The sequence below is a fragment of the Abramis brama genome, assembly GCF_963993115.1.
Source record: "Abramis brama genome assembly, chromosome: 14".
NCBI classification, from domain to species: domain Eukaryota; kingdom Metazoa; phylum Chordata; class Actinopteri; order Cypriniformes; family Leuciscidae; genus Abramis; species Abramis brama.
Genome location: NC_139976.1, coordinates 32548832 through 32561187, shown reverse-complemented (window position 1 = coordinate 32561187; position 12356 = coordinate 32548832). Strand labels below are relative to the sequence as shown.

Genomic DNA, 12356 nt, shown 5'->3' with positions numbered 1-12356 from the left:
GCAAGAACCAATGAGGTTCAATCTTGTGTTACGCAGCACGTTTGAGCTTCCACAAGAACCAATGAGGTTCATTCTCGTGTTACGCAGCACGTTTGAGCTTCAGTAAGAATCAGTGAGGTTCATTCTCATGTTACGCAGCACGTTTGAGCTTCAGCAAGAACCAATTTGGACTAAACCACTCAATTCATATGGATTAGTTTACAATCTCTTTATGAACTTTTTAAAGCATCAAATTAGTGGTGTAGGCTGTCAATTTGGTCAAAAATGATTGCACTGATTTTAACTTGTCATTTGTCATTTTTCCCATGACCGCATTTTCATTCATGGAAAATGCCTAAAAGCAATTAAGGCGAGACACGGCTGGCAAAAACATTGTTTTTTTTTTACTAGTCAATTTTGAGATTTTTGGATATTTGTCTTCAATAACATGTCTTCTTTCAGACTGTGGTGAAAAAAAGTCCGAAATACACATTTAGGTCTTTATTTCATTACACTTTGTCTGTTTGCATGATTTTGCGTAAATTCAACAAAAGTTGTCGTTGTAAATCATCCCGCCGATCCGCGATCTCTGTCTGCTCTCTGTCATCACAGGAACGGCTGGAAAGCTCTCTCTTCACTGTACAATGCTGTCGGATCCAAATATGGTCATTTCCTTTTTATCAGCAACCAATCGCGAAAGTAAAAGGGCTGAATCTCATTGGCTGATGATAAATCTTTAAAGCCCGTTTTCTCAAAATGACCTTTCTCTCATACTCCAAGTACGAAATCTCCACTTCAGTAGCACCTATATACACCAAACTTTCCAGTCTTGTACCTAGTTATATTATGAAGACATTTACAGAGGGATTTGTAAATATATTATTCCTAGCCTGATTTATATAACATTTTATTACAAAAAACATGGCGAAAATAATTTTTTTAAGGCTATTGACAGTGTATTCTGATTTACAGGATAACACAAGTAGATATCCATAAATACCTCTGTAATTTTTTCCCCATCTAATATGTGAACAATGAAAAAATAATTTTTAATCTGGATTTATCCAATACTCAGATTTCGTTTTTTAAAATATGTACAAATTAGCGCATATTTAATTAGATATTGCATAATTTGCATATTTAAACATTAAATTACAGAAAACTTGTAATACATTTTTCTCTTATCTTAATGTAGGTAATCAACTGGGAAAGTTTCATGGTGATATCTGCTAGTTAATTTTTTTTACCCTATTCACCTGTAGTGTCTCGCCTTAAAATCAAATTCAGTAAATCATCAAAACCCAGCTCACCACCCTCAGTTCTGCACATCTAAGCTGCTAAAGTACATCTCTATACACAACATTTCTTCATCTAGTCCTTCACGACCATCATCTGTCACTTCTCAAAGTAAAAGGCAGAGTCATATTTTGTGGGGGTATGAGAGCAACAACACGATTTATCATCTGACACACTTCAGCGCTCATGCCAAAGGGGTTTCCAGAATTCTGTTCATTTCTGCACAGTCACTCCGTGTGGAGCACTGAAGCATCGCTGCACAGACAGGGACGTGGGAACTATATTGTGAGAGGGGGGGCGGGATTCTTGGGGGGGGGGGGGGGGGGAGGGGGGGGGGGTTGCTTGGGGTTCAAGGCGACAGTTATTTAGAATGTCACTTTATGGTTTCCATGGTGACGCGTCATTGCTTGTCACGTGACACACCGCAGCAGCAACAGAGCTGAATGAATGATGATCTGCTTTTATGTCATTTTTTCCCTTTTTTATTCAGAATATTCACAAATGTGTTAGCTATGGCATGAAATATCTGATATTCCGATTGTCAAATACATGCAAGTGGAATGTTTTGTATTGTTGTATTGTTGTTTAAAAACCTAAACGATCGCATCGCGTTAGTTGAGCTGTATGCGCGATGGGCGCCGCCATGTTAATTTGTGCCGCAGACGCAGGTCAGAGAATCGGATCTGTTGGAACACGTGAATTCATCCACTTCTCCCGAAATACTTAAAAGTAAGTGGCTGGTGAACTGGGAGAAGAATAGAGTAAACATTAAAGTTACTTACACAATGTGTATCTGATGTGAATAAAACGTGTCAAATTATAATGGAAAGGATTATTATTACCTCTTCCATAGACATCAGTGTGTATTTTACAAACTCTAAATGTATTTTTTTTAGTACTTATGTGAATTTATATGTCTGAAACCTAAAATAAACAGTATGTGGTTGAAAACACTGAAAAGTTGTGATATATGACAGCTCTGAGCGCGCCTGTATCTGGCTAAATTCAACATTTGAATTTAGCAGTTGATCATGTGATGCACTGACCGTTCTAATCACACCGGTGTGAACGTACGTGCGAAAGGCTTAAAAACAAGAAATTTTATGACACAAAATTTTGAAATAGGCTTAAATCAAACACATTTTAATTCAGATTCTGTATTTATTTATTTATATATATATATGTATATATATATATATATAAAAAACAACGGAAAACAAAAACAACGAAACAAACAGCTAGCTGACCCCCAGAGGGGGTAGGGGGTAGGGGGTGGGGGGGGGGGGGGGTCTATGTGCACGGAGCAGAGTGACATGGCACAAGAGTATCACTGACCACTGTAAAGCAATGAAATCCAACGGCAATGAATAAAATGAGCAAATGAGCCACCTGAAAACACAAAGCGCTTCAAATTAACGTGTATAATAAAACAAACTATAAATTGACAGCTAAATGCGTTCGTAAGCTGCAATCATGTAACATATTTGAATTCTCTCTTTTTCAGCAGACATTGATCTATGAAATAATATGCATATTTATCCATCTAGATTTTCATGAGACTTCATGGTCTTATTTAAATCAAGGACCTGGCAGCTCTTTCAAGTACACTGACAAGATATAATTAATTAAAGCTTGCTTTTAACAATCAATTAATACCACTAAGCTGACACGGCCCGACTGGACTCAACTAATCATTTGATTTTATCATCAGGTTTGCATACTTGTAATATTAAACTGGTTAATCAGATTCTGGTTAATCAGAAATGATTTCTCAAATAATGATTTTCCATAATCACCTGCTCATGGAAGGGATGGACAAGTAGCCCCCATCCCCCCACGTTCACTGAACGCTATATGACAAGAAGTCATTATTTTAATTATATTGAGACATTCTGCACTGGCACGCTGGAAAGGAAGTGTTTTATTCACTCTAAAATGAAATGAAAAAGCAAAAACATCCTCAACAAGCTTTTAAGCCACATACAATGTCCCAGGGTCAAAAGCAGAACAATACGGAAGGTTTTTATCTTGGATAATTTGACTGATGTGTTCAAAGACTAAAATTCTGTTTAACACATTTAAGCATTTAAATCCATTCGGAAGAATTTGAGTTTAATTTTAGGCCCTGGGTAAAGGCCCGTTCACACTAAGAACCATAATTATAACAATAACTACATTAGCATCTGTTTATTATAATATAAAAAGATGTAGATGTAGATTATATATTTTATACATTTAGCATCTGCATGTCATCTGCCACTTTAAATGCTTTCGCTCTTTAAAGCAAATGGATTCTCATTGGCTGTCAGTATTTTTGTCATTCATTAGTTGAAAAAAAAAAGTTCTGAAAGTGATTCTAACACTATTGTTTCTCTGTGTCGTCATTGTTGTGTAAATGTCTCTATTTTCACAGAATTTGAACAATTATTAAAACTTTATAATTATCATTATATGTGTGAACAGGCACTAAAAATAGCCTCACTTTTGGCTGGGGCTCGTAGGTTGGACGACACCACCTTCATGGAATGGGCTTCCACACGGATGACGTAACTGCTGTTGCTCTCATAGTCCAGCGCCTTGGCAGTGCTGATAACTCCAGTGATGTTGTTCATGACAAATTCACCTGTCGCAACGGGAGAGAAAACCTTTACTTGCTAATTTGCAACAGCTTCGCACTCAGAGTCAAAATTAGGCATTTTTAATCTCAGATATTTATTAAGTAGTGTGAGACTTGTAACTTGTAGGTAAAATAAACGGTTACCAAATTTATTCATCTCAAAATTTACTTTCTTTAATTAATCTTTTAATATTATTTAATGGAACTGAGCTAATGGTCACCAGCTGGAGTGCCCTTGAGAGCCACCAGAGGGCACTCCACATCAGACTATTGTCATTCCCTCACAAACTACATTTCCCATAACTCACTGCCCGGACTCATCATCCCTGATTGCATCCACCTGTGTCTCATTACCTTGTCAGTCTCAGCCTATTTAAACCATGTACACTCATTAATTCCCATAAAGTCTTGTTTAGTGTTACGCTGCAATTCCGAGCATTGTCCCTGGTTTCGGATGTCTTGCCTGTTCCGTGGATTACTCTTTTGCCTGTGTTCCCTGCCTTGTTGTGTTTGTTTGTATGGACTGCCTGCCTGTGTTTGACCTTGCCTGTACTTTGGATTACGTCTTTGGATTACCCTGTTCAATAAATACTGCATTTGGATCCTCAACCTTCTTGTCTCGGAGCAGTTTGTGACAAACGTGACAAACATGAACTAACACTAAACAGCTGTATTTTTATGAAATTTTATCAAATGTATTGCTCATTGCTAGCTCATGCATTATTGTATGCTAACTAATGGGACCTTAGAGTAAAGTGTTACCAAATTATCAAGTGAGATGAAGTACCTTTCATTTGTAAAGCATTCATTGGATTTGAATCACCTGATTATCAAAAACAGGGATTCCCACATGGTTATTTACTATACAAACAATTTTATTCCATTGCATTTACAGAAAAAATAACTATTATTGTTATCCATACTTTTACCGTGATATGACATAACTCATTCCAGGATATAAGAATTCGCTCACAGTAATTCTAAGCCCAGGCCTTACAACTCATCCCTTCACCACTTCAGTGAACTGTATAAGTAATGCACTTAGCTATATTGGGATTTCAGGTCCAGAGTGCACTACCCACCTCTTGAGTCTCATTAACATTCCTAAAGGATTAGCTCTGATCTTGGTGATGTCATCGCATTAAATGTCTTGGATCCAGGCGGTTTGAAGGGCGGGATGATTACCTTATTCTTCCTCGCTTTTTCTAGTTTACGCTAATGAAAACAGCCTTTTGATTATCTATCAACGCTCCTTGATTCCATCTAATGAGAATGTACCGAAACGATTTCCCCTTCACTCTAAACCAGCGCCAGATGGATTCAAATGTGATTTCAGCTGAACACATTCAGAATGTGAGAAGAGAGGATTTAATCACGCACACCTCACTCTTCCTGCTCTCACTTGCTTTCCAATGACACACGGCAACAGGAAGAAAAGAAAAAAAAACTCCTTTCATGGAACTTTTGATAACTTGCAGTTGACAGCCACCAAAGAAATGACATCTAGGAGTGTGTGGGCTGTCATTATCCCATGCTTGATGTCTTACAAACTATAATTTATTACAATACAATAATATCCAGCTCATAAAAGACCAGTGTGACATTTCCCGCAATCTTTCTGGTGAAGGAATAAACCATATTCTGGTTGAAGTATATACTTAAAAGGGCTAGCATGTATGAGAACTGCCAGTGAGGATTTAATTGCATGCCCTTTCTGCATCGTTTTAGCACTTGATTCACTAAACAAATTATGCAAATCCGGTAAGTGCTCACCGCCTTCATTTCCTTCGATGATGGAGTAGACGATGGTCTGGTTTATGGCAGCCGCCAAGATGACTCCTGTGACCGTTCCCACGGGAGCGTTCTCGCTGACAGGTGAGAACCTGCACATACACAGTGCAGTGCATTAATAATGTATCACAAATCACACATAATATAATGGTTCTGGTGGGTCGTTCCACTGCATTAGAATGAGTTTTAAAACTTGCTAATAAAATATAGCAAAAAGTGCCAAATTATTTGAGAGGCTGCTCACTGCAGAGCCAACGGGTTGGATGTAATGGATGGAGCTAGATGGTCCTAACCCTACCCATAACCCTATCCCTAAACATAACTCCACCCATTAGGTCCATAGAGGTGGAGCTGGATGAGGACAAGCTCCACCCATAAGGTCCAGAAAGGGGGAAATGGACGTTGGCTCTGCAGGGAACAACAAAATATGCCAAAAAAACTGAAAAAGTCCAACGTGAATTTAATCGAGAGTTCTGAGTGCTGTACATTCACACAATTACTGTGCATATATTCACACAATTATTGTTCATAATGTATCCTACTATGCAGATAAAAAAAAAAAAAAGAAATGATAAAGAACACATTTTATTCAGGAAGGATGCTGTTCAACAATTGCTGTTCTTTTGAACTTTTCAAAACTCCATTCTCAAAGTCCCCCTGTAGACAATCATTTTATCACTTAAAACTCATCTTTGATCACTAAAATTACATATTTAAGTGTTTTTTCCTTGGAAAAAAATCTTCATGCCTTAAAATTATTTGAATGTAACTACACCCTTGGCTCATATAGTATGTGGTTCTATGAATATGCAAATGAGCCCCGCCTCCACTCACTTACACCAGCTCAGAGATCTACTTGTTGGAAAATCAATCTTCATGCCTTAAAATTACTTTAATGTAACTATACCCTTGCCTCATATAGTATATGTGGTTCTATGAATATGCAAATGAACCCCGCCTCCACTCACTTACACCAGCTCAGAGATCTACTTGTTGAAGATCACACGTTGAAGTGATTGGTTACAAGGTAGTTTGTGACATCAGAAACACCAACAATTTCAAATCACGTTTTTGAGACCGTCTTTGGTTCACTGCAGTTTTAAAGAGAAAATACTCAGCAATGGTGTTGACATGAATTTGCACATGGTTTGTCTTAAAGCATATTAAAAACACCACATAGACATATAAACAATACTAAAACCTTGATTATCACCACAGGGGGATGTTAAAAGAATCCATGAAGAAATGCATCACAGTTTCCACACAAATATTAAGCAAAATAAGCATTCAACATTGATAATAATAATAAATGTTTCTTGAGCAGCAGATCAGTATATTAAAATGCTTTCTGAAGGATCATGTGAAGACTGGAGTAGTGATGCTGAAAATTAACTGTATTTAAACAGTATAAACTAATTTCTGTATATCAGTATTTTAGCATTTCCGTGGATTTGAACTCATGACCTTGGCATTGCTAGCACTTTACTCTACTGGTTTGAGCTACAAGCAATGTTTAAAGGCACAGAATAAAAGCCTGAGGTACATAGAGGTTGGAAAATGGTCAGTCAAAACCGTGGCTTGAGTTTCAAGAACTGCTGGAACTGCAAAACCGCATATTACTGAATCTACTGATAATCTAAATGGTGCACTTTTGCTCCTTGATATAAATGCACTGTAGGCTATTCAGCACTATCAAACAGAATTAAATGTACACATATCTGACAGAAAATCAATTGCCAAGTCAGCATGATTGTTTCACATTTTGAATCAAGCGCGGACAGCATACAGTAATATGTAAAAAAAAAAAAAAAAAGAATAATAATAATAATTTGAGCTGTAATGGATTCAGGTCCATAGTTACCAAGACAAAATATTCACAGGAAATTAATCAATCAAGAAGTTAACCAGATCATAGTGGTAATTGGGCCTCCTACACAGTTGCTAAACTAGGCAGAATAAAGAGTGTTAATGGAATGTGAGTGTGAGACTGAACAGATCTTCACCTCAAATGAACCCAACAGCAGAACTGATTCATAATGAAACATATGTTTGATATCAGCTGTTTCCTCACCAGAACAGACATACATTGGACTGCGAGACATATTTCAGTGAAAGGCACAATTTGGACTATAAAAAAAATAAAAATAAAAAAAATAAAATATATATATATATATATATATATATATATATATATATATATATATATATATAATTGAATTGAATTTAATAAAATAATAATTTTAAAATATTTAGGAGTGAATGTGGCTATCAGAGACAGTGGCTACGTTTACATGCACAACTTGTGTTTCAATCGGACTGAATTCATTCCGATTGATGAATCTGAAAGTAGTGTTTACATGAACGCTACACATGTGGTCGGGTTGATGTGCGCGTTTATATGTCACAAGCTTCAAATCGGAATAGATTTTTTGGCATGTGCACACACTGCACGAATTTACAGAGTTCCCTGCTGTTTGCATATAATAATAATTCTTATAATAGTAATAATTGCATATAATAAGCTCGTTTCACGCATCATACGTCATTACACTTTTTCAACGTCACTGCACATGCGCAGTCCTTTCAGGATTACAGGATTTCCTATTCCTTTTCCGATTACAAAAGGAATAAACCACCCCTTTCAATCAGATCGAAATTTCATTCGGATCGAGCTCATTTAGATCGATTAAGGTGTTTACATGAAGGATTTTCAATCCGATTGAGCTGTCAATCCAATTACTAACGGATTATTTGGTTGCATGTAAACGTAGCCAGTGTGACCCTGTTTATATCTGGTATAATTATTAGTTTTGTACGCTTCAACCACAAGTGGGCAGTGTTAAAGGAGAATTAAGCGATTTCTGAGAAACACTGTTAAAAGTGGATCAGACTGAGCACCACAAAACACCTGTAGCCAATCACTCATGATGGGGGAGGAGAGAGAGTGAGCAAGAGGGAGATAGGGAGAAGAGGGAAGAAAGACTGTAGAAGGAGAGATGGCTGAGAGACATTACAAAAGAGAAAAAGTCAGAAGAATATCACTGGAAAAAGAAGAGTCATGATCAGGCAAGAGCTTAGGACCTGTGTTAATATTAGGGGCTGTTTACACGACACCGTTTTTAACTGAAAACGTAAAACTTTTTATGCGTTTTGGCCGTTCTTTCGTTTACATGACAACAGCGTTTTGGGTGACTGAAAACACAAAGTTTCGAAAACGTGTTTCAAAGTGCAAGTTTTTGAAAACGGTCACATTTCTCTGAAGACGATGACATCATGCACATGCGTATTACATGTTCAGTCTAGAGTGTTTCTGGAGTATACGTTGCGTCGTGCACGTTTCGTGACAGTTTCAAAGTGAAATGTCCAGTGAGTAGCGCTAAAAGCAGGTTTTGTTTTTTTCCGGAACAAATGAACGTGAATATGGCAATGTTTTATTACGTATGAGTTTGTACGCATCACTGCAGTTCTGAAATGAAATGTCCAGTGAGTGGCGCTAAAAGATCAATGCTCAATTACGTTTTAAAATAACGTACACAAACTATTCCCTGCCCTAAACTTACCAGATAGCGTTAACAAAAGCAAATGCGTCATACAAACGTAATCGCAACCATGACATTTTAGCTTGATTTTGAACTTTGAGCTCTTTTATCGTGAGTCGTCTTTCACTGGATTCGTACCCGAGCACTCTGATAAAAAGTGTTTTGAGGTCATAACATAATTGTGTAAGGAGCCGCATGAAAACTTGTCTTTATTAATCGATAATCTGCCCCTGTAATCATAATTGTGTGTGAAAACGATTAAAAGTGCTTGCTGTTTTACTGCCTCTAGTGTTCATTTCTTTTAAAAACTGCAGTGATATGTACGTATTGGTACGTATTTTGTGTTTCGCAAAAATGTAGCCACAGGAACATTTTTCCAATGAGCCTTTGTTGCAATTTTAGGTGTCATTGTTTGTCTGGAGCTGCTGTGCTGCTGCCGACTAACAACCAACTCTTCCTTGTATACTCTTGTGTTCGGTATGCTCATTTTTTATTCCATTTGTTTGTTTGTCATTTTCGCTAGAATAAATTAACACTTTTATTAAATTGATCAAAAGTGACATTATCAAAAAAAATTATGTTCTTTTGAACTTTCTATTAACCAAGGAATCCTAAATAAAATGTATCAGTTTCCACAAAAATATTTAGCAGCACAACTGTTTTCAACTGTTTAAAACTTTCAACAATAATAAGAAATGTCAAAAACATTTCTTAAGGATCATGTGACACCGAAGATTGGAGTAATGATGCGGAAAATTAAGTTTTGCCATCACAGGAATAAAATACATCTTGAAACATATTAAAACAGAAAACAGTTATTTTATAGTCTAATGCAATTTCTTAATATTATATTACTGTATCAAATAAATGCAGCCTTGTAGAACTTCATGTTAATGATATTTTTTAAATAGCTTATTAAAGCTACTAAAGTTAACCAGCCAAGGGCAGAAAGGGTTGTAATTCTTTTTCATGTCAGTACGGTTGTTAATATTCCTTAATTACCAATTTTGTATGTGTGTGCAATCTAAAAGGCCTCTGGTGAATGTAATTAGTAAATTCTGTGTGCTTCCTTTTGTTTTACCCCAATATTAGTTATTAAAGCAGCATAAATTAGATTTTGGACTCTATTAGCTTCAGAAAGGCGCACGTTGGTGAATAATTGATGAATGATAATTAACAGTTTGTCAAATGTACCAGCATATTGTTGGCACATACACTCTTATGAATAAATAAAGGTTTCAATACAGGTTTTTTTTTTTTACAATGATGCTAGAAGAACCAACTTTGGTTCCCCAAAGAACTTGTCAGTGATTAGTTATTAAAATAACCATTTTATTCTTAAAGTGAAGAACATTTTAATTACATAAAGAACCCTTTTTCACTATAAAGAACCCTTTGTACAATACATGGATGTTAAAGCCACAGTATGGAATTTTTCTCCACTAGGGGTCGCTTACAATAACAAAGGCGTAGTTTGATGACGCAACATTTGCTAAGAATTATGGATGTTGTCGTCAACGTCAAGCCGACCGATCTAATAATGTTTATGGATGACTGAATACATCGATGCTTTCATCATGACTGTGATATGAAGCAGTTCGGGATTGCTAAGAGACAGCTATCAGCTCCACAGGATAGAGTGCCGCGGATTAGTGATGCGCGGGTCGTCTCATAACCCGCGGGCCCCACGGGTAGCCCGCGGGTCGGGTTGGGGTGGGTAAATAAATTGTCACTTTATTTGCGGGGCGGGTTGGGGCGGGTCATTAAAAACAAAATAAAATAAAAATCCATATATGTTGCATGCAATGTCCAGCCTATATTAAATATTTGGGAATATCAATCTAATCATATTTTAGTAGGTTCTTTGATAAGGCCGTAGCAATGCAACTTGCGTGATTTCCCCAAACCTTTGGCGTCACGTGACACAGCTCGCGCAAAGCAGCTCGCGCCAAGCAGCTCCCCCCGCCAGCCACAACAACAAAGACGGAGAAATAAAAGTGAAGATGGAAGATGAGGTGCGGGAGAAATTGAGGTCGGGATTTTACATAATTAAAAGAAAAAAAGGTGAATGATGAATTAGATGAATACAAACACTGCATTGTAAATATTGAAAATGTTTAAATCATTATCTTATTAATATGATCTGATTTATGGTTCATATTCAGAATCGTCTGTTATTGCCAGTTTACATGGCGATGTTTCCAAGCACTTTCAGGCTGAAATAAAGGCTGTTTTCATTTACATTACAATGCCTAGTATGTCTATTTAATGATCGCGGGTGCGGGGCGGGGCGGGTTGTAAAAATAGATACAGTGGTGCGGGGCGGGCTGGGGCGGGCTGGGGCGGGCCAAATAATTTCATAAAAGCGGGACCCGCGGGTTGGAAAAAAAGCTGACCCGCGCATCACTACTGCGGATATAAAAGTAATATGGACATTTCATTCTACTGAAATACACGCAAGTGCAGAATTACTACTCACAGGTCAGTTTATTAGACAAATTAAACTTGTGAGGTAACGCATATACTAAACTGCATTTGAATGTGTTGAAATGTATGTGTTAGTTTGTCTGTATGAGACTAGCAGTAAGCTAGATCAACATTAGAATAACATACAGATCATATTATAACATTTTATCATTGTTGAACTATATAACATTGATTAGTTTTATGTAACCCTAACCCTAATGCGGATTTGAAGCCATTGACTGCGACAAAACGTAAATAAAGAAACGTGCCGTGTCTAAAAATTAAATTCAAATTTCTCCTGGTTTGAAAGTTGTTGGAAACAGTCGGGATAATGTAAGTACACAACTAAAAAATATATATAACATAGATATAGTGATTTTTGCTAATTTTAAAGCAAAAAAGTTACATACTGTGGCTTTAAAGGTTCTTCGTGAAACCATCAATGAGAGCGTATGCACATTCTTAACCCAATTATGCTTAATAAGCCGACAATGCAAGTGATCGTGTAAATGCGTTAACCCGCTTTCCTTTAACGGAGTAAGGTCATAAACGGCTTAAGCATAAACCGATCGTCACAGCTAGATTTTTGCAAGATTTCACCCATCATGTGAACGCATTAACTTGCTTTCTGTCGGCTTATTGAAGAGTGCATGTGAGATATCTGACAG

At 37.0% G+C, this 12356-nt stretch overlaps 1 protein-coding gene across 1 annotated transcript in view; it reads right to left on the bottom strand.

The window, feature by feature from the left end:
- The window catches only part of pcdh15b (protocadherin-related 15b), a 239017-nt gene that overhangs the window by 40086 nt on the left and 186575 nt on the right, over nucleotides 1–12356 (bottom strand). Inside the window, exons 25-26 of the mRNA XM_084135704.1 lie at nucleotides 5666–5775; nucleotides 3758–3898 (exon numbers count right to left, since the gene is read on the bottom strand). Coding sequence (XP_083991830.1) covers nucleotides 3758–3898; nucleotides 5666–5775 — 251 coding nt within the window. The remainder of the gene's footprint in view (nucleotides 1–3757; nucleotides 3899–5665; nucleotides 5776–12356) is intronic.